General features: G+C 39.1%; 2 protein-coding genes and 1 long non-coding RNA gene across 8 annotated transcripts in view; 1 reads left to right on the forward strand and 2 right to left on the reverse strand.

The window, feature by feature from the left end:
• Positions 1-273: 273 nt before the first annotated feature.
• Positions 274-6,090, reverse strand: NUDT7 (nudix hydrolase 7). 5 transcript variants are annotated; one of them, XM_042438589.1, is made up of 4 exons: positions 5,974-6,090; positions 3,571-3,730; positions 1,594-1,752; positions 274-816 (listed from the first exon to the last, which is right to left on the reverse strand). In XM_042438589.1, exons 2-4 carry the CDS (start codon positions 3,721-3,723, stop codon positions 448-450), a joined length of 681 nt encoding a protein of 226 aa, XP_042294523.1. In that variant the 5' UTR covers positions 3,724-3,730; positions 5,974-6,090; the 3' UTR covers positions 274-447. The 5 variants fall into 5 exon arrangements, with proteins under 5 accessions (XP_042294523.1, XP_042294521.1, XP_042294520.1 ...); XM_042438587.1 differs by lacking the exon at positions 5,974-6,090 and adding an exon at positions 5,886-5,973; XM_042438586.1 differs by lacking the exon at positions 5,974-6,090 and adding an exon at positions 4,078-4,833 and having other exon boundaries at positions 1,654-1,752.
• LOC121914841 overlaps positions 816-22,742 on the forward strand; it is a 37,311-nt gene continuing 15,384 nt past the window's right edge. The window contains exons 1-2 of the long non-coding RNA XR_006100591.1: positions 816-1,195; positions 11,274-11,346. This is a non-coding gene — a long non-coding RNA (uncharacterized LOC121914841). The remainder of the gene's footprint in view (positions 1,196-11,273; positions 11,347-22,742) is intronic.
• Positions 8,497-19,943, reverse strand: LOC121914840 (hypoxanthine-guanine phosphoribosyltransferase-like). 2 transcript variants are annotated; one of them, XM_042438590.1, is made up of 10 exons: positions 19,831-19,943; positions 17,033-17,086; positions 16,466-16,572; positions 15,388-15,571; positions 14,819-14,881; positions 13,589-13,606; positions 12,575-12,657; positions 11,305-11,351; positions 10,538-10,614; positions 8,497-9,802 (listed from the first exon to the last, which is right to left on the reverse strand). In XM_042438590.1, the coding sequence occupies exons 1-10, from the start codon at positions 19,849-19,851 to the stop codon at positions 9,743-9,745; spliced, it is 714 nt and encodes a 237-aa protein (XP_042294524.1). In that variant the 5' UTR covers positions 19,852-19,943; the 3' UTR covers positions 8,497-9,742. The 2 variants fall into 2 exon arrangements, with proteins under 2 accessions (XP_042294524.1, XP_042294525.1); XM_042438591.1 differs by lacking the exon at positions 17,033-17,086 and having other exon boundaries at positions 19,831-19,928.

Here is a 22,742-nt window from a genome sequence, read left to right on the forward strand (position 1 = left end):
TTCGTAACCTGGGTATTTCGTATCCCGAGGTACCACTGTACATACCTATCACAGCATTTTCTTAGCAAGATTTCTTCAGAGGGGGTTTGCCTTTGCCTTCCCTGAGGCTAAGAGACCGTGACTTGCTTAAGGCCATCCAGTGGGTTTTCACGGCTGAGCAGGGATTTGAACCCTGGTCTCTAGAGTTGTAGTCCAACGCTGAAACCACTACAGCACATTGATCAAGCGAGAAAAACATGATGCAAAACAGATCAATGGAGACTATGCCACAAACTGATCAATATATTTTATTTCATATAAGACATGAATATCTTAAAAATGGATTCCTAAAACTGTAATTGTAACCATTTACAATTATAATTTAAGGGAATGTATTGAAACCAAAAAAAAAAAATGTGTTTCAGTTGGAAGATAAGTTTCAGTGGGAAAAACGAACAATTCCACAAGTCAAAGTTTGCTTTTTACCCTTTCGTACTGCGGCAGGAAAGAGTCCATAGCCGAAGAATTCAAGTTGTCAAGATCGTACTGAACTTCAAATGTTGGTTTCTCTCCAAAAATTGCAAGAGCAAGGAACACCGCAAAGTTTGCTGTGAGTCCCACTATTCTGAAAGAAGTCTTACGCTCTGGATCATCATATTCAAAGGAATGCACCAAGTACGGAAGTCCGTTTATTTGTATAGTTACGACATTATACTTTGAAGGACGAATAAAATACTCCAGCGGTACAAAAAATGTATCACTCACTTCTTCGGGATTCGGACGGGCTTGAAACGTATCTTCTATGAAGGCTACAACTGGAGTTACCAATGAATCGGTCTGAAAAGAAAAGAGGTGTTAGGTTCCTTAAAGCATCTCGAAGTCACAACAAGCGCAAACAGTGGGAATGAAGCTCAGAGGGCAATAGCTCTAGTCAGGTACAATACAGAGCTCCTCTCATACATCTAAGTAAATAACAGATTATGAAAGTAATGACCAACTATTAGAGGCAATCATGGTAGCTCTGAGAATTATAAACTCCATGATTTGCCCAAGGAAGCCTTTCCTCAAATCCCTGTCAAACAACTTGCTTTGAAAGGGGTCCAATGCAATGTAGCGGTTTGAGGATTTCAGCTAATATGAAGTAATAACACAGACTGAGCTGTGCTATTGAAAAGGCACATTTCTCTAATCCAACATATCAACTGATTATACTAAGGTAAGCATTTTAATACTTTGTTTTTGCAATAGTTTTAATCACATACGTTCCACCTCTACAACAGGCGTTTCACAGCATTTTTCAAGATAAAAACCCCGCTTCAACATTTATATCCTCTTTTAAGGAATAGAAAACAGAAAACAGAATATCATGTACTGTTTCTCTTGAATATTTGACACAGCCAAATGAAAGCTGGTGGATATACTCGATGTTTCAAGGCATCCTTATCAGTATGAAATCCAAGCTAACATTATTAATAGTTGTACACAGCCTAAGTAGTTATGAATCTGTTAAGTCTCCTTTTAAAACTATCCACGTTGCTTTACTAACAGTACTTATTTTTTAATAGTGACTACAGTACTTATTTTTTAATAGTGTTTGGATAAACTGAACTTTACTCTGTCTATTAGTGGCACAAGTCTACAGATGACTTCGGCCTGTTCAGGATGCAGCCCTACTTCTTCCTGAGCTTCACGTAGAGCTGTGGATATTTCATCTTTGTCTGTTGGTTCACTTCTTCCTCCTGGAAAACACACTTCTCCTGGTGATCTTCTCAACTAGGAATTAGAAAAAAATACATTTGTTAAGTATTAACCCCAGTTCCTAAGATCCAAGTGGAGAATTAACTCATTTTAGAAACATTTCCCAAATAAACATGTTAAGGACTTTATGTCTTATATTTTCTGCTTTTACCTTGACCTCCGTGTAGCAAAACCTATACTCAATATATGTCAGAGTTTGCCCCCAGTCCAGCAGAAGTAAACTAACCAAGCATATTTTATTTACTACACTTCTTCAAATGTTACAATATACACTGATAGCCATGAAATATGAAGGAGAAAATTATGAAAGCACACAGCTGGTCATTCAATCTGGGCACCTCCATACTTCACACATTCGAGAGTCTGCTTTTAAATCTTCTCATCACAACATTTTAGACTCTAATTCAGGACAGATTACACTCTTGCCTTTCACCAGGGTTTCCTTTTTATAACAGTTAAAGTGTAGAACTTACATTGACCCATGGATAAGTCAACAGGTTTATGGGGTCAGTTTTTTTCGTTTTCAATGGTCTATCAATGGACGCCAGATGAACCCGTGTCAGGAATTTAAGTACCTTGACATTCACTTAGCAAAAAACCTCCCCTGGAAGCCCCATATAGGAGCTACTAGAGCAGTATTCCAGGCAGATTAATAACACATTTAAAAATATAATAATAATAAAAAAGAAATTACACTTGTCCCTCCATATTCGCTAGGGTTAGGGGCACAAGACCCCCGGGAATATGGAAAAACCACAATGACAAAAACACCATGTTTTTACCTGAGAGGACACCTTTCTAGCAATCTCTGGGTCCTCCAGTGCAACTCTGTGGTCAACATCCGACATACACTGACCATAGAATGGCACTGGAGTAGCTACAAATGCCTAGTAGAGTATCCTCTCCAGGAACCTTTAGATCTTTCAGTGCAATTTTTAGTTAGAGTTGATCACAGAGTTGCACTGGAGGACCTAGATATTCCTTGAGGGAACATATTGATCAAACCCACAAATAAAAAAGCGCAAATATGGAGGTATGAGTTTAATTATTATGGAGGGATAAAGGTGTACCTAGGCTTTCCCTCGGACCTGATGTTCTATCTGCTACTCTGTTTCTGAGACTCCTAGCCATGGAAAATAACCGAGGACATGGCTGCTTCAACAAACATATGGCAGTCTCAGTTGATATCTCTACTGGTTTTGGCTTCTGGTGGGCAGATACAAGAGGCACAAGGGGAGCAAACAGCTCCTTCCCCCAGTGCTCAGCTGTTCCAGCTGTCAAAAGTTACTGCACTGGATATTTTAATTACAGCTCTGAAAAATCGAGGCGGTGCTGCTGCCCTGAACAGATGGGCTGAGGCATGACAATTCTTTCTCACTAATAGGAAGAAGCACACTTTGTCAGCTGCATCTGGCTATTGGCAGAAGAGATTAAGGTACTTCCCTTCCTCCTGGAAAACGGGAAACGATATCAATTAACCCTAGTTATTTGTATTATGCATACCAGTAGAAACTGTTTGCTTACCTGTATCAGAGTTTCATTTCCACCAGGCAGCCTCAGTGATCTTGCATGGATCGGAGTCTCCGGTCCAAAACACTGTGCAGAAATAATCCAGTTTGAGACCAGTTTAACTGGCCTGGCTCAATGCTAATTCTGGAAATTGCAGTTTTGTGAGACATTTAGTCAGGGAGCTCTGGTGCCACAATAAACTACAATTCCCAGGATTCCCTAGCAGTTAAAGCAGCCTCAGACTGGATTATTTCCACACTGCGAATTGGACCCTAACCTTGTGAGTAATGAATGGAACTGGTTTTGACACTGAGATGTTCATACCTTCATTGATCTGACAGTGAAAAGAAGATGTAGTTTTCCATCTTTAACCATCAGCGGCAGAAGAACGGAGGCTTTTCCCCCTGGGAAATGGGAAAACCTGTCTCCGATGTCAAATTTCTTCAGCTGCAGCTTAGCTTTATCTTTCACGCTCATTCCAGAACTAGCAAATAAAAATTAAAAAATAAATAAATGAATTAAATAAGAAAAAATCAGGACATTCATTTGAGGATTTTCGTTAATTCAAACAAAGCTTCAGATGATCAGACAAAACTGTGCATATTCTGAGTGAGCTAAACACTGCAGTGAGATGAAAACTGTAGGTATATGAATCTCTATAGGATTCTAATCATCATCTTGTCCCTTGGAGGCAAACAGAATTAGAATGCTTGCTCTTAAGCACAAATATTGGGAATAATATAATAACAGCCTTTTAAATCATTCCAAGTAATATTATAGTACCGTTTTGTTAAAACGCTCTTCCTTTTTTCCTACTGCCTTTGACCTTACCAAGCATTACTGTCTTTTTCTAGGGACTCATGTCTGAAGTACGATAGTCTTGGTCTAGCCATCTTGGCTTCTAGGGAGAATTCAGATTTCATTTGCTTTAAGAGCCATACATTTGTCTTTCTGGCAGTCCGGTGTATCTGTAAAACCTTTTTGCAGCACGACATTTTGAATAAGTTTTCTCCTTATCAGCTCTCTTCGCTGTCCAAATTTCACAACCGTACATTAAAAGGATTGGAAACACGACGGTGTGGACAATCTTGTCTTTGGGCATTCAATGATATATATGTTTTCCCTGGAGGATTTCGTCTCATTCTTTCACAGCTGTCCTTCCAAGTCACAGTTTCCTTGTGATTCCTCAACTCCATTCTGATTGAATAACTAAGCCAAAGTTTGGGAAATCCTTAACTATTTCGCTGTCTTCATCACCCTACTTTAAAGTTACATAAATAATCTGTGGTCATGATTTCGTTTTCGTCATGTTCAGCCGTGAACCCGCCTTTGCGCTTTCTTCCTTGACATACTTCAGCCATCCTTGCGAGTCTTTGATATTCCCTGCTAGTTGCAGAGAATGGTGTCTAAATTGTTAATGTTCCTTCATCCAACTGTTATATATCAACTCCAAGTATTACATATTAACTTGAAATGTTAGCTAATGATATTATGTTTGAGACTGCTTTAACTGCCATGGATGAATGCTAGGGGATCCTGGGATTTGTAGTCTGGTGTGGCACCAGAGCTCTGTTGTGACACAGAAGGTTAAATCACTCACAAAACTACAAATCCCAGGATTCCATAGCACTGAACTACGGCATTTAAAGCGGCCTCAAACTGATTTATTTCTGCAGTGTGGATAAACCCTCTGAGAACGTGAAGCACATCTATTTACTTTGAAGGGCAATGTCCTCATTTGCCCCCCCCCACAATAAGAAAAAGGCAAAAATGGTGTGTGTGTGTGTAATAAAATAAATAAATATGAAATAAATAATAAAAATATGAATTAAATAATAAAAATAAAAAATAATTTTATTAAATTATTTTAATTAATTAAAATAAAAGCAAAAAAATAGGGGAGGAATGAAATAAATAAATATGAAAAAATAATAAAATAAAATATGAATAATTAAAATATGAATTTATTAAATTATTTTAATTAATTAAAATAAAATAGTAAGGGGAAAAATAGGGAGGAATGAAATAAATAAATATGAATAAACAATAAAACAAAATATGAATTTATTACATTATTGCAATTAATTAAAATATTAAGGGCAAAAATGGGGGGAATGAAATAAATGAATATGAAAATAAAATAAAATATGAATAAAATAATAATAATAAAATGAATTTATTACTTTATTTCAATTAATTAAAATAAAATATTAAGGGCAAAAATAGGGGAAAATTAAATAAATAAATATGAAAATAAAATAAAATATGAATAATAATAATAATAATAATAATAATAAAATGAATTTATTACTTTATTTCAATTAATTAAAATAAAATATTATGGGCAAAAACAGGGGAGAATGAAATAAATAAATTTGAAAATAAAAAAACAAAATATGAGTAAAATAATAAAAATAAAAAATAAAAATGAGTTTATTAAGTTATTTTAATTAATTAAAATAAAATATTAATTGATTGATTAAATTAGTATAACATAGCACTGTAAAATAAATATGGAAAATGAAATGAGTTAATAAATAACCGCCACCACATTCTCCCCTCAGCAGTGACAGAATCGAGGGGCTCCTGCTGCCCTATTTCCCTCCGTAAAGAGCAGCCTCCCTTCTCGCTACGGCTACCTTTCCTGCTCTTCGATAGAAACATTCACCGCCGCCATCTTGGAAAAACCCAACAGTCGAACTAGGCCTCATTACTAAACGGCTTCACCTGTCCCTTTCTATGTTTGCAAGTGATTGGTTCCTCGGCGCTGATTGACAGCCTTTCCTCCGTGTCCTGGCCCCACGCCAAGCTTTTCTGCGTTACTATTGGTTCCTTCGCTGAAAAGGCGGAGTCTCAGTGAAGCAAAGGGAGTGCTGGAAAAAGTGGCAGTGACGGCCACAGAAGAAGGTTTGTGACTGGCTGTTTCTTGAAAGCGATTATGACTGGAGGACTGAGTTGTCTCTCAAGGCGTTTTCAGCCTATCAGCTTCTCACTGTTTCGCCCGCCTCCAAAATGGTGGGGGCAAAGCACTAAAATTGCTGAGAGGCAATAGAGTGCCTGGAAAAGTTACTTTTTAAGACTACAGCTCCCAGAATCCTGGGAAGGATAGCCTAGAAAACTAAGTTAAAGCAGTATTAGACTCAGTCAGGAAGGGTGCATCTACACTGTAGAGATAACCCAGTTTGATACCACTTTAACTTCCATGGCTACACTGTCCTATGGAATCCTGGGATTGGTAGTTAAAATGTAAAATGTTCAAAAAGAAAAAATGGAGGCCATGACAAATAACAAATAAAATAAAATAAATTCATTTCCTTTGGTTTATTTACAGCCCCAAGAGCCAGTGGTTTGAGTGCTGGACTCCAACTCTAGAGATCTGGGTTCAAATCCTGACTCAGACATGTAAACCCAATAGGGATTGAGACAGTGTGACTCAGACATATAACTCCTCTGAGGTTTATAACTCTTCTGAGGTTGAGACAGTGTGACTTGGCAGGTTTCTTCAGAGGAGGCTTGGAGGACCTCTCTAGGAATTTCTAGGTCCTCCCAACACAACTCTGTGGTCAATGTCTGCCAGAATTTGACCATAGAATCATCCTGGAGGACCCACAAATTCCCAGAGAAGCGCTTTCTCTATTCATCTCTATGTCTTCTAGATCCAACTCTATGGTCAATTTCCAGCAGAGTTGCACTGGAGGACTTAGAGATCCCTATTAACCAAATCCGCAAATATAATTGCTATTGCTACTATACAGTATAATCAAATACATGCAAAAGTACATTTGTTGTATTTGGAATAGGGGACCGTTGAGACTGTCGTAGGGGAACAATGAATCAATATTGTCTGGAAATAGGGTGGCCAGAGGTCATAATCACAAAGGAGGACAAGGCGCCATAAAATGTAGCGCACTCGAGAAAAATGTAGGACATCACAAAATAAAAGCTTTTTAAAAAGTAGTATACAGTAGATATAAATTCATAGTGATGCTCAGAACGGAGGACATTTTGACATTCTTCCTGGACAGAAGGTTGAAATCTGGAAAAGGAGGAGGTCTGCTGCTCTTGGTTGGAAATCACTAGCAGGCTGTGACTTAGCAATTTCTATTAGCTGGGAAAGCAGAGAACAAAACGAATCCTAGAAGATCTTCGGCTGCCACCTTCTGGTTCACATGCGCTGCTGATGCGCATGGTGAGGACCTGCATCCCATTCACATTACAGAGTTATATAGTTCTCTTATTCCACTTTAACAGCCATAGTTCCATCTTGTGTAGTTTTGTTGTTTAGAGAGGTACTAGACTAGAGCTCTCGGCTGAGGATGCTAAAGGCCATATCCTAAACTGCCAATGTCAGAATTCATCGGGGTTCCCAAACTTTGTTTCCCCAGAAAATATTTAGGGATAGCCACGTTAGCCATATAGCAAATCCCGTAACATCCAAAACCCAGAAAACAGTGATAGCTTTATTGGCCAACCAACATGAACAATATACACAAAAATGAAAATCAAACTGTTTATAGGATTAAAAGCATTCAAGCATGCACTTAAAAGGACAGAAAGCAGATTAAAAAAAGATTTTAAAAAGCAATACAAAAGAGTTCAGTTTACTTATTTAAAATAGTTTTTATTCAAATACTACACACACACACACACAAATCAAATATGCACAAACACAGCTAAACAATATGACAAACTAGACTAACGACAATTGTATAAAAACGTCTAACGTATAACATGAAAATACTAACATAGCCTTTAGAAGGAGGTACTAAATACCCAATTTCTCTTAAGCTTGCTTCTCTTATTTGCTTCTTTAACCAACTCTGCTTGGGTCTCCATCAATGTATTTCATCAACGGAGACCAATCTTTCTCAAACCTTTCAATAGATTTATCCCTTAATAAAATGGTTAATTTATCAGTTCCTGTGTAAATTGTAATGGGAGTAAAGATGGTTAACTAACAATCTAGTGGCAACCAACCGATGGCAGCGGCAGGGATGGAGTGGATTGCAACTATGATGGTAACAAATTACTTTTTAATAGGAACTTTCCAAGCTCTAATGGGCTGCATCTGCCCTACAGAAATAATCCAGTTTGACACCTCTTTAACCATCATGGCTGAATGCTTTGGGATTCTTTGTAGTTTGTTGTGGCACCAGAGCTCTCCGACAGAGAAAGCTGAATGGTTCACAAAACTACAATCCCCATAATGCCATAGCATTGAGCCATTGCAGTTCAAATGGTGTCAAACTGGATTATTTCTGCAGCGCAGATGCAACCATGGTGAGGAATTTAAGTGGTAGCTTCATCTTGTGTGGAACTGTTATAGCACAGTTGTTGCAACCGTACAATATAAGATATAGAGGTTATCTTCTTGTGCAGTAGCTCCAAAACTTTGGTCCTCTGGGTATTTTGGACTTCAGCTTCCCAAAGCCCTAGTATGTTTGACCCAAAGCCAGGAATTTTGGGAGCTGAAGTCCAAAACATCTGGAGGACCAAAGTTTGGGAGCTAGTGCTCTTGAGAGATCCCCCTCAAATCGAAAGTCAGCTTTGTATGATGGTATTTCAGTGCGGAAACCAAGCACAGCAACGTATTTATTTGGAAACTATTACCAGAATTATACCCCAAGATACACAGACGTCATGTGCAAAGAAGACTGTAACTTTTCAGTTCTCATCAATGGTACATTACAAACTGATCTGGCCATAAAACTATGTGGAAAAACTTTAGTGCATTCTACCATATTTGCTGCTGACATCAATCTTCCAGTAGTCTTTCTCCACTCTGTTATTCTCTACTCTCTCATCTCTTGCGATGTCAAAATGTGCATTGAATGCACCTGGGGACAGAGACCTCTCTTTTATTTGGGTTATAGCACTTGTAAAAACAGCTTATGCACACCAGTGGTGCTCAAACAATGATAAGAACAGCCAAATTCATTGGATTGCAATCTTGTTAGAATGGCTCATTGAGCAGGCCCAATAACCATTTAAACAGTGAAATTTGCAATGCGATTGATAATGTAAGCCAAAGATAGGAAAAACCATGCTGTGACCATTGTGTACCGATGTGGTTTTCCAATTAGGTTCAGATTTATTTCACAACCTTGTTGGTTTCGCAGAACAGGCAGCCTTTTCTATAATGTGCTTAGTTTGCCAAATGGGTTTAATTAACCTGTAGCACCCATTACTGTAGGATTTCCATAGGCCAGCTGAAGTGAAATAACATTCTTTCCCACCGCAGTTACATAAGAATGTTTTCTATGGATGTTTACATTCAGTTTACAATGACATAAAGAGAGTCGATGGTGTTGTTACGCACTAACCATTTTGGAAATGTATAATCCTTTATTTCAGAGATAACATAATGCCGGATGCCTCTCCAAGATGACCTTACCAGCTTTTGTAAGATATACATTTTTCTTTTCTCTTTTCCTTTCTGATGGATCTCCATTCTGTTCATCTAAATGCTGCATGTTCCCTTGCTCCATTATTCCAGTCAATGAGATAATTGCACCTTATATTTCTCCTTGGCTTTCTCATTCAGGATGCAAATATGCTTCAAGAAGAAGGAGAAGGAGAAGAAGAAACTGATTATCAAATGTGTTTCAGAGCATTAACAAACTAAGCATGCCAAATAACTGCCCAAACAGTGTCCCAAGCTTCCCACAGGTGCCCAAGCATGACAAAGTGCAGTCATCATGTGACTATGTGGCCTCTAAGGTTGTTTTGTGGCATCCAAATCCCTCCAGTCTTCCCAGATTGCACTTTTTCTGGCCAAAGAATTGCCTCTCTTGAATGACCATTGGGGTAGTGATCCACCTTTTATATCTGCTGCATGACTATCTTTGCAGTAGGAATATAAAAAAAATATCTCAACGTCAGAAGCTGACTTTCAAACATTTCTGATATATCGTTTTTGGCACTCTGCGTGGCCCTTGGAGAGCCTAGGGACAGAAAAATTGCCCCCTGGACCCACCAAAGTTGTCTTCTCCTGCCCTAAAACAAAGAGAAACTGTAGGATCTTTGTCTGTGTATTTCCCCCAAGGGCTTCCATAGTCTGCCTTTCTAAAACCAATGGTTTCCAGAAGGACAGAGTTGAACTCCTGCACTTGTACTGGGAAAACATCTGACTTGAAGCTCAGACAAGAAGAACGCAATAAGAAGAGCAGAGAGAGTCCAAAGGAATTAAGAAAAAAGAATGAAGAGGCACAGCAGAGATAGAATAAAAGATAATGCAGATGTACTGAATAAATAATACATGTCAGAGTTTGCAAAACACAAACGGACTTACATTTAGATCCCTGAAGTATTCATTATAGTCAAGAGCATATCCCACCACAAACTTGTCTGGAATTTCAAATCCCGTATCTGTAACAAACATTGAGAGGTCAGACGTTCATACTGACGGTATTCAGAAGAAAGTAAATGTTGCCTTGTCATAAGAAGCGATGGTTAAGTTCAAGTGACCATTTGCAAAAACAAAACAGCGATTCCAAAGAATATGCCACCAAGCAGACTGTTGCAATAATCCAGTTTTGTTGGTGGAACATTTGAGGGTGAGTCCTGATGAAGAAAAGTTGGAAGGTGACCATAAGGTCTCAGTGTGATAGAGTCATGCTGAATAAAAAAAGGTTCTTACATATAGAAAATGTTATATGTTCCTAGAGATTTGCAAACAAGAAAATATGTTCTCTCTATGTGGGTGCATGTATATGTTTGAATGTCAAGCTGTGAGCAATGGTGGCTGGGATCTAAGCATAATGCTTAATGTTATCAGGAAGTGCATATCTCATCACAAGCTGTCTGTGCATAGTGTGTATGTGTATGAGACTTGGAATGGAATGGAATCAGCTTTGTATATTCCCTGCCCTCCACTTCTTTCCGCTGTGTTTCCTTATAACCTTGCAATAAATCAATGACTTTATTCACAATCTACATTTTCTTCCAAGACTGGGACTGAGATTTTCCATTGCAAAATTCAGATGATTATGGCTACACATCTTAAGATATTTTATTATTATTTTCAGATTTCAAAATCATAGAAAATTACCAACTTACAGTCAGGCTGGTATCCGGAACTTCTGGTTGTCCTTTTAACAAGTAAGCTGTTAATTTTGGGGGGGGGGGGGGGAGGAGAAAGAAATCAGATTTAACATTTAGGCATGCTAAAGAATAGTCTTCATCTAGTGCAATGAGCACACCATAATTTGATGTAAGAAATATGCTGGAATAAGTGGCCATTGGGAGATAACAAGAGGCCATTGTAGGTAGTAAGAGGCCATTGAGCGATAACAAGTGGGGATCTACAACAAAATGTTCAAATGTGTCCCTAGCCCTTGGCAGTTTTATGGTGCCTGCCAACCTGGAACAAAAACCTTGACCAGGAGGTCAGTAGGAAATACTTCTTGGCTGTTTGCATGTTATTTCTCTCTCTCTCTTAGAACTTGCAAATTGACAGATTATTTCATAAACATTAGTATGCCTTATTTTGAGGTGGTCCTGTTTCACTTTAAAGCAGATTGACACCAGACCATCTAGGTCTGATGTTAAGAAAGAACACGTGGGGATAGTGTCATAATGTTTCCCGTCGTTCCAACAGGGATGCCTCCAGCCACCACCAAACAGTGCATAAAGCTTGGAAAGATTTCAGGAGGAGCAAAAGCAAAAGCAAATCTTAGCATCTTCTCATCCTCCTGAAACCTGTTGCTGCTTTAGCATTAGTGAGCTCAGGTTTGGGGACTGGTTACCAGCCTTGCTTTGTCTCAAAGGTAGCTAACAGCAACAACAACAACTTGAATGTTGAGTGTATTATTGTTAGAAATCTGTTAACAAATTGTATACTGGAGTATAGGGAACTAGAGGTTATGTGTCTGGACACTTTTGCTCAGAGGGAAGGAGCTGTCCAAAATAAGTCCCAGGAGAGGGAAGGACCTTGGAGATTATTGCATGTGCATTTTTTGCCCGATCCAGGATTGGGCTGCAACATGTGAAAATGAGTGCTAACACACACAAAATTACTGCTGCCCTGCTAGCCGACTAACATCTGTCTCTCAGCTGCACTTAACCTGCTAATTTTGGTAGTACAGAAGCTTTCCGTCCTTCAAAATCAGCCGGCCTGGGGATGGGTGTTAGTTGCAGCAATTTCGTGTGTGATAACACCTGTTCCCCCTCCATTCTGGCCCAATCTCAATCCCCCTGTTCTGGCCAAATTGGGCAAAAATCCACGTGTGATAATCTCCAAGGATTGGGCAAAAAAGTAAATGTGATAACCTCCCTTGTCCTCCCTGGCAATAGAGCGTGTTCTTCCAAAATATTGGGTGATGCTTACCTTACTACCTTAACCATCCCTGGTTCATACTCTTTTAATTTAGAAAGTAGTGTTTGTATTGTTCTACCAGTTTTAATAATGTCCTGGGAGAAAGAAAATATAATAATTATATGGGTGCAGAAACAATATGATTACACTATGGGTCTCTCCCCCTTCAGTTTCATTGTAGCTGGGCCTCTACAAGGTTGAGGGTTGGGTCCACCCTGGATGAATTAATTTAAAATAAAGGCCTCTTCTGAGCCAATAATAATAATAATAATAATAATAATAATAATAATGCCTAAAAACATGGTGAAAATGCCCCTGGAACAGTTTTTTTGCAAGGACTGCAACCCTCCAAGGTCTCTTGGGTGGCTAATGTGGCCCCTAGCCTTCTACAGTCACCAACTCCTACTTTAAAGAATCTGTGCAGAAGGTTGCAAAGTTTTGTATGCTAACATGTTCCTCAACGGCTGCATCCACACTGGGGAAATAATCCAGTTTGACACCGCTTCAACTGCCGTGGCTCAGTGCTATGGAATTCTTGGGATCATAGTTTGTTGTCTAAAACTACAATTCCCCAAAACTACAAACTACAGAATTCCATTGCATTGAGGCATGGCAGTTAAAGTGGTGTCACGCCAGATTATTTCTGCAGTGTGGATGCAGCCTTGGAGTCAAATCCCATTACAGCTCACCATAACCCTAGCAAATGCTATCTGGTATTGATTTAGAATGTGATGGTTCAACTACGACTCATGTATATATACCGATCTTCTTATACCCAGGAGCTGTTCTTTTATCTTGGTTTTCTACTGCGTTACGTTTTCATTATTTTCGGACTGATCTATGGTTATAATCAAGTTGACTGACTTGATGTTCTTACTGTGTACCCACCACCACCTATTTCTGTACATAATGGGATACATAATGCCATATCAGAGTGGTTTTTATGGAAATGTAATTTTGTCCCCAATTGTTGTAAAGCATCATGTTCTTATTTCAGAGCAACATTAGTATTAAAGGAACACCTACCTCTACTACTAAGACATTCTGTTCCACACAGGATTTGCATAGAAGAGAAAAGCACACACAAGAATTAATTTCCATTGTTACTTGCACTGTCACAGAATCAGTCATACTTTCATTAGAAAGTATATTTTATCACTATACGGAAGCACAGTTATATACAGTGGGCCCTTGGTATCCACTGGGTTTGGTTCCAGGACCCTTTTTAGATGCCAAAATCCATGGATGTTCAAGTCCCATTAAATACAATGGAATAGTGAAATGGTGTCTCTTATATAAAATGGCAAAAACATAGTTTGCTTTTGGAATTTATGTTATTTAAAAAATATTTTGAAGCTGTGGATGGTTGAATTGTGGATAAAGAGGGCCGACTGTATCCTCTGAAATTGCAATATTTAATCACAGAAGAGATTTGCCTCCTAGTGTCTGATAGTCATTTTCTTTGGGTTACAGAAGTTGTATGATAATTCTGGATTCTTTGCATGTGTGTTTTGTCCTTGTCTTGAACTTGAATCTTTACCAAAGCCTCTCCGGCATAAAATAAAATATTAAAATAATGGTAGTATAGGATAGTGGCAACATATGTGGCTAACCTGTTCAAAAAGTGTGAGTTTCTGGAGAAAAATATTAAATTGGATAAGCAAAAATGTTAGGAGGACATTATAGAAAACCAGTCCTGTTCATTTTCATATTTGAAAACAAAAATGAAAGCTTGTCAGACAAAGATAACAATTCTCTTACAAGAGTGCTGCAGGATTAGAAATAGTTAAATCATAAAAATGTCATAAGGATTTTCAGTACAAAAGTGGATAAATAGAATGTGGTCTATAGCACTGTATAAAGTGAGATTATCAAGAGGAGTTTGATGAAAGTTTGACAACATTTGGAAACCTTTTACTATTTATGTTACTTGTGTGAACTCTAAATTTAAACCACCATCTGATTAAATTTTCAAGACAAGCATATTTTGAATGTTAATAACAGTAATCTTCCTATTTGTCAGTGCTCTGAAGATGAGATAGACCTATGATGTTGGTCCATGAAGTAAGATTTTTGAGGATGGGAAGGGAAGGAGGAAATTGACAGATGTCTCTGAAAGTAAGAAATATTTGTAAAGAGAAAAATGAAATTAAATGTGTTTTTTGGGTTTGTTTTTTTTAAGGACAGAAATATACAAGGGACAAGGAGACTACTTGTTCTTGTTGCCCTTTTAACACCAAAGAATCTGAATCATACCTTTCCTTTCAAGGAAGGCAACTCTTCTCCAAGGATGCTGTCATTTTCTGTTGAGGAGTCATTCTAGGAAGAGATAAATACTATTTTCCAGACTGCGCTTTAAATCCATTAATCGATCAGTTATATCATCCAGCAAACAAAGGACAAGACAAATGGGACTACATAGTAAAAAGCACTGAGACTCATTTCAGTGATCATTGGAATTATCCTGAATGCTTTTCACTGTGCATTTCCTTATAAGACAAAGGTCTTACAAGATCTATCCAGAAGTAAACCCTACTGATTTCAGGATGGGTGTAAACTGGCCAGAAACCAAGTAAACTGGTAATTGAATCCTATTTCAACACTGCAACTAAGTACCAGGCAAAGCAGGCTATCCACTAAGATCTTGTTGCCATTCTGCTCTGTGTGGCATCTACCCACCACAATTTCCAGAATAGCCAGTACTGCATTACATACAACTGTACTTTCCCCATTTCACAGGTCCACTTGGTAATATAATGCCACTTCATGTAACAGAAAGAAGTCAAAGTGCCAAGAAGTGGATATGCTTGAAGAAGTATACTCACACAGTTGCTTCTTAGTGTCACAAAATCCACCGTGATAGGGACCGAATGATCTCTGTTTCGATTTAGTGCTTTGATGTGGTCCATCAGATCCACAAAGAATTTGTATCCTCCTTTCAGAATGCAGAGGGCAAAGATGTGACGGCTGCTCATGTCTTGCATGATGTCTCTAGCCAGACGTTCCGTTCTAGGCTCAAGAAGGGGAAATAAATATGATACAACATGCTTCTATTTCTGGTTGAGTAGTATTGCCAGCCAAGATCAGGTAAGACCAAAGGTAGCCCTCTAAAAGGTTTGGCCTCTAATTCCCATCACCCTTAGTGAGCATAGCCAATGGTGTGGGATTATGGGACTTGCAGCTGGAAAACATTTGTTCGGTCATTAGTCTAAGGCTGCATGTGCACTAAAGAAACAATCCAGGTTGACACCACTTTAACTGCCATGGCTCAATGCTATAGCATTTTAGGAACTGTAATTAGTTGTGGCACCAGAGCTCTCTGAAAGAGAAGGCTAAATGTCTCACATACAAGTGCCATAATTCCATAGCATGGAGTCAAGGCAATTGAGGTGGTATCAACCTGGATTATTTCTGCAGTGTGGATACAGCCCAAGTGAGGCAGCAGATTCTGTGGCTCTCGAGATATTCCTCTTTAGGCTCTCTGCTATTCACTTCTGTTTCTGCCTATTTTGAGCTGTTTCAGTTTCAAAGAGCTGTTTCTACCTGTCTTGGGTCTCCTAAACTAGCTGGTGGAAGTGTTATCCTACCAACAGCATTGGAATAAGATTCAGTTGCCAATTCAGTCAATTTCTCTATATGGAATGGTGAAAGGACATCATCCTTTCCTGTGTCTCAGCCAGCAAAATGTCTTGGGCCAGGCTTGGGAAATAGAAAGCTTCCCACCTTTTGTTATCTACTCAGTCTTCCTTAACCTTATGTCTTCCAGACATTTTGGACTCAAAAACCTATCATTCACAACCAACATGACTGACAAAGTGGTTATTCATACATTTTTTTTTTGTAGTGTGACAATGCAAAGAATCTGATTTCTACCCTTGTCCTCTCCCAAGCATCTATGTGTACCTGTCAAGGATGAGGCCATGAGGTATAAAGACTCTTTCTATGTCATCCTCATAATGTCTGGGGACACAGAATAAATTCTTATTGTAGCCATCGTCTTCATCTTTTATCTGTAGTTGGGAGAGAGAAAACAACAGATTAGGAGCCATAGCATCCTGTTCCAAAACCAACTTGAAGATAAGATACCATCTATTTAAATCATGTAAAAGAAAACTTTGACCACAGAATACTTTAGGGAGTGGTAATAAGAAAGTGTGATTAAAAAAAGGATGAGAGAATATTAATTGGAGATTGATCCTGAATATGTTGAGAGCTGCAAGGTGACAATATGCATCAACATGGAAAATAAAAGGTTAACCACCATGTTAAGGCTGGTTGATACAACTAGCAGCCATGATGCAAATGGATAAAATCACTCACGACTTGAAAAATAGTTTAAGGCTAGTTTAATGGGTAAAATGGGGAAAGGAGAGGCACACATGCCATCTTGAGCTCCTTGGAGGAAAGGTGGGGCATGAATATAATAAATATAATAATAAATAATAATTATTATTTTTGAAGTTAATTTACCTGCATGCCTTTCACATGTTCAGGAGCTGGAGCATGCAAAGCACTTTCTTCTCGCTGAACACAGACCAAGTGACAGAGAAAAGACCTATTAGTGCCCATCACAGTTATTATCTATCTGTAGCAGTAACCATATTGACCTTAAAGCTGATTCAAACATCCATATCGTGATAATAGCTTTATTAAGCCACCCCATAAGGAACACACTCCTTCATTAGGCAATGATGTTTTAAAAAGCAAGTGGCTTCTGGGGAAGAAAGATCTTTGAGGCATTATTCAGATGGTGAAAATAATCCAGGAAGAATCTGGATTGAATCTTTGTTGTTGACATGCATTTCGAATGCATCCGATTAATTTTTTTTTTGGGAGGGGGGCTGCCAAAACTTGCATTTAATCTGGAATAATCGATGCCAGATTTTTCCCATTTTCCTAAAAGATTTGCATTGTTGGTTGTGGGAATAACCGATGCAAATAGACCTGGGATAAACCGGAATTAAATGCTGCATGCCTTGAACATGTTTTGAATGCATCCACATCATTGACTCCATCTTTAGTTGAGTGCTGGCGCGTCTATACACTGAGATGTGCATAGATGTGGTTCCATAATGTGAACAACAAATCTGAGATGCGTGAGTGAGATTATTCACATAGTCATGCCAGATCAAGACAGTTTGAGGGTATGTAGTGCTACAAAAAGGTTTTGAATATTGGATTGAGGGGGATCACAGCTGGAGAGGTAATGGATATCCCCTCTTCCCTAAAAATCACATCCTCTGAGTAGCAACGAAGGATATGGAAAACATCCCAGTTAGCAACTGTTTGTATTGCCTGCCATTCTATATCAATTTAATTGGGTCTAACTCCCACTGAACTCAGTAGGACTTATATTTAAATATGCATGTAATAGTCAATATTGTTCTGACAGTAATGAGGTTCCGGTTTCTGCCATGTAGGACACAAAGGGGAAACACTTGGCTCTCTAGGGTTTTGAATCGCCACCCTTGAATTGACCATGATGGCTGTGGCTGATGGGAGTTGAAGTTCAAAACATCTGCAAGAGCAATGGTTCCTTACCTCTGAACTATGGGCTTTTACGGGCCCTTGCCTGACTTTATGGTTTAATAATATGCATACTTTGAATACTAGGTTTAAAAACTAGTCACAGTTGCGGAAGTCATATTTTTATATCGTAGCCAATATTTAAGGCTGCACGAAAAGTGGCTGATTAATGAGACCTTCATCTTTTTGGATGTTAAATTCCATTTTTTGGAACTGCAAATTATTTCTTCTTTTGTAATGGCCTCCCTCTTGTCCTGTAAAGCAGTCAGCTGAGCAACTGAGGCCATTAAAGCAAAAGTGGCCCACGATAATTTATCATACAGAATACCAAGGCGGTCGAACTTGTTCGTCTTGGAGATCGCCTCTGCCAACAGGGAAATGGTGTTTTCTGCCAGCTTGCGAGGAATAAGTCAGAGTTATGAGTGCAATATAAATAAATGGGCTTGCTGTTAATCTGGGGAAAGCTGCTACATATGGGGCCTTTTTAAAGAGCCAAACTGGATATGGGGCCATTTCTCTCTAGCAAATGAATGGATGGTGGATTTCTTTAAAAAGCAAATTGCTACCTCCAAGCCACCTAGTCTGAATTAGTGGACCCTGATGTGGAGTAGGGAGTCTTTAACCTCCCTTTTTTAACTATGGTCCCAGTCCAAATCAGACCCTTGTTCCTACTTTTCTTTTGGAACGAAAGCTTGCATTTCTGCAAGGTTTTCCCTTCTAATAAAATTAACAGATGTAGAGCATTGGATCCAGCTTGGAACTGTAGGTGGAGGGCAGGTAGGGAAGAGGGCTTAAAGGTTCTGTATTTATTATAATAACATTTATTCATTTGCTAACTGTCACTTCTGCCACTCTGCTGAATTAATGGAGCTTGGTACCACTTCAGCTACCATGGCTCCATCCCATGGAGTCCTGGGATCTGTACTTTGTTGTAGCGCCAGAGCTCTCTGACAGAGAAGGCCAAATATTTCACAAAACTGCAAGGACAAGATTTATTCAGAGGGCATTTTCCATTGCCGCCTTCTGAGCCTGAGAGATTGCGACTTGCCCAAAGTCCCACAGTGGATTTCCATTGGCCAAGTGGGGATTTGAACCCTGGTTGCTTGGATTTCTCATACAATACAACTTGCATGCATTATACAGCTCCCCTTTCCAACTCTATTTGCTGGTGTGTGTGTGTGTGTCTTTTCAATCTGCTTTAAGAATTCAATATTTGTAGGTTTGGGGAGCAAAGATCCAAAAGGTGTAACTTTCAGATCTTCATAACAACATGTTGTGTGTCCATATAACCTCTTTTAAAAATATATATGCTGTATCTCATTTTAATTTAAACAAATACGGCATCTGATTTTAATAGGGATCATAAAAAACCAATCAAGATTTTAGAACAAAACGTTGGTGACAATAAATGTATCTTTAGGAATTCAGTCATCACCACCAGCAGCTGCTCAGAGGAGTCTTAAAGATTTGCTAAACCCAAAGAGAAACATATGAATATACAATCTATACTACAGTATTGAGAAAGATCAAGTACAGTTTCCAGGTCTTTAGCAGAGTTTCCCCAATGATGCCAGTTGTTTAAATTCAAGTTTTAGAATTGTTTGGTATCGTTTTGGAAACCCTAACAGGGAATCACAATCCAGTTAATAAAATTACAAGCGCATCCTCCACTGAGCCCTTTTCCTCCTCCATTAAAGTGATTTTTAGCAATTCGTGATATTTTGGGTCCCCCCCCCCATTACCTTCAGTCCACTGGAAGCCATCCCTTCATTCAGAACTGCAATACCTGAAATGTTGCAAGTTGCTTTGCTCTATTTTAAGCTTATGCTCTGCCTTTCAGAGGCTAGGATCTGCCTTGCTTCTCTTGCCTCTGGTCCAGTGACATCACAATTCCATGGTATTACTTAATCAGATTAACTGTAAAAAGAATTGGCATTGGCTCAGCTATAGCCAGTCAGCAAAATGAATACAGAAGGCAAGGGAGATGCAGAATTGCTAGCATGTTAATCAAATTATCATGAAGACTATATAATTTGTGCAAATATCAGCCGTATGTTTGATTCAGGTCTTGTTGTGTCTGTTGGTTCTGTATCTGCGGCTAATGCATATGAGTAAATTCTTTGTACAGCTTTTTTTTTAAAAAAGGCCATCATTTTCGTAGATTCTCCCCACCTTCTGGTCCATTTTTACAGCTCAGAGTTGGATTAATCGCAATGTAAAGCATAATAGAGGAGGATCCAAGTGGGAAAGTGTACCACAGTGGCATTATTAGTATAGTCAGCCATCCACATCCATGATCCATGGGTTGCTTTTTTTTTACCCACAGAGTCAATAATTCTTGGTTTAAAAATATTCAAAAAAAGATATAAATTCCAGATAGCAAATTCTGATTTTGCTATTTTGTATAACGGACACCATTTCACTATGCCATTGTCTTTCATGGGACTTGAGCACCCACGGATTTTGGTATCCATGGCGGTCCTGGAACCAAACCCTAGCGGATACTAAGAGGTGGCTGTATATGAAGTTCTGAGTGTGGAGTGAAGGACCATATTCTCCCATACAAGCTGCCTATGTTTTGAGATCTTCTGGAGAGGTCCTTCTCTTTGTCCCATCACTCTCATAGGTACATCTGGTGGAAACCTCTTGGTGGCTGCTCCTGGATTCTGGTACTCCCTTCCCAAAGAGGCAGGGACGTAGCTAGGATTTTAGGAAGGGGGGGGGCCAGGACAAAGGGCCCCATTAATAATGGGGCTTGAGTGCGGCGGGCCAGCAGCACCCACCTTTCTTTTTTTTAATGGAGGGGGGGGGGGGGCCCCCAAAACCCCCCCCCCCCCGGCTACATCCCTGAAAGAGGCCAGATTAGAACCCACCTTATTATTTCACCACAAGCAGGTAAAAATATCCCCCCTCAGCAGTACTTTGAGCATTGATTTTTTTAAAAGAGGAAACAGACCTTGTATAATGCTCAGGATGGTAATGGATAAGGCATCTGTTCAGATTATGGCATCTTGCAAAAACATGAAATTAAAATAAATTCCTTTGGTTCCATAACCATTTAAATACTTTTTGTTTCATCCTATGTAATGATTTCCTATTTCCTCTTCAAATGTTTTTATTATTATTATTTATTTAATAATTACCAGGAAAATTTAAATCAATCACTAAATAGCTTTTAAATAACTGTAACATCTTATATAAGCGCTAGAGGGCAGCCTTCATCCTCCCAGATCTCATTCCACTTCTTTTGCTTTTCTTAAATGCAACACTGATTTAATAATGTAATTCTTTGATGCAAAGAGGGGAATGTTGGCTCTTTGAAGAAAAATCCTAAAAATGTTACAAAATATTTACTTTAAGGGAAGCAATGCAAAAACCCTGGCGAATCAGACCAAAGGTTCATCATGGCTGCATCCGCACTGCGGAAATAATCTGGTTTGACACCACTTGAACTGCTGTGTGTTGATGCTTTGGAATTCTGGGAATGGTAGTTTGTTGAGACACCAGAACTCCACTCTTTAAAATGTCCAGTGAGAAAGAAGCCAGGACATGTAGTGTCTTTCACACTATACAATTATAGTATTTTGATACCACTTATGTAGAAGTGGTTGGCCATTGCCTTCTTTTGAGTATGAGAGCGTATGACTTGCACAGTGGCTTTCCATGGCCAAGTGAGGATTCGAACTCTGGTCTCCCAGAGTGAAGCGTTCAGACCACTACACCACTCTGGCTGCCATTGCTTCTGTACACAGTCTTACATAAAAGTCTACCTGCTACATTTTTAGAAATAATATACAGTGCTCCCGTTCCATACGCGGGCACACTATACACGGTTTCCAGCATACGCAGAAGCCGCACACCAATTAAAGTAATGGAACATGTGCCCATGGTGTGCACGCTGCCCTGAACCACGGTCATGCACCTCATTGTTTTTAATGAGGTGTGAGCATATTACACGGGGGGATGCAGACAGATCCCTGCATAAGAAGAAAGTCTGCTGTATAATGGAGTTTGGCACCCTTTTTATTGCCATGGCTCAATGCTGAGCAGTCCTGGGCTCTGTAGTTTTACAGAGTCTTTAGCCTTCTCTGCCAAAGTGTGCTGATGCCTCACAAATCTACAAATCCCAGGATTCTGTAGGATGGTGCCATGGCAGCTAAAGTGGTGTCAGACTACATTATTTATACAGCATAGATACAACCATAGTCAAGAAGTCCTTCTTAATGGTTCAGTGGAATCTCTTTTCTTGGAATTTGGATTCAAAGTGCGCACATGTGTGTTCTGGGAATCAAACTAGTCCATTTCTTTTGCTTCAGGTTGCTTACAAGGGAATTTCTTTGCATTGCTGGGGATTAGTCCTTCAATGATAGTCAGCTCAGCCAAGCAAGGTTTCATTCAATCAGTAAACAAATAAAGATACCAGCGTGTAACCCATGGGTGAACTATAGGATCGATTACATCCAAAAACACAGCACTGAAATGTTCCACCCGGGTGAACAGCATTGAGGCTGGTCACATCCTTCCAGCGTGGGAGCAATAGGTGGTCCACAAAATGGGTCCGCTTTATCATTGGGCAGCTTAGTTTACTATCACTACATCCATATTGAATAAGACTTATTTATTGAACGATGGTTTTATCTCAGTATGTGATCAC

This window comes from Sceloporus undulatus, chromosome 8 (genome assembly GCF_019175285.1).
Source record: "Sceloporus undulatus isolate JIND9_A2432 ecotype Alabama chromosome 8, SceUnd_v1.1, whole genome shotgun sequence".
Taxonomy (NCBI): Eukaryota; Metazoa; Chordata; class Lepidosauria; order Squamata; family Phrynosomatidae; genus Sceloporus; species Sceloporus undulatus.

Coding starts and splice junctions, on each gene's coding strand:
- NUDT7 (XM_042438585.1), bottom strand. CDS start 4,241: ATGTCGTGCTGCAAAAAGGTTTTACAGATACACCGGACTGCCAGAAAG. Junction 1,753..3,570: donor TCACTGTCAGATCAATGAAG/GTATGAACATCT, acceptor TCTAATTCCTAG/TTGAGAAGATCACCAGGAGA. Junction 817..1,593: donor TTGTGCCACTAATAGACAGA/GTAAAGTTCAGT, acceptor TTTTCTTTTCAG/ACCGATTCATTGGTAACTCC.
- LOC121914840 (XM_042438590.1), bottom strand. CDS start 19,851: ATGGCTTCCAGTGGACTGAAG. Junction 17,087..19,830: donor TGGCTTCCAGTGGACTGAAG/GTAATGGGGGGG, acceptor GTCTGTGTTCAG/CGAGAAGAAAGTGCTTTGCA. Junction 11,352..12,574: donor GGGATGGTTAAGGTAGTAAG/GTAAGCATCACC, acceptor CAAAATTAACAG/CTTACTTGTTAAAAGGACAA.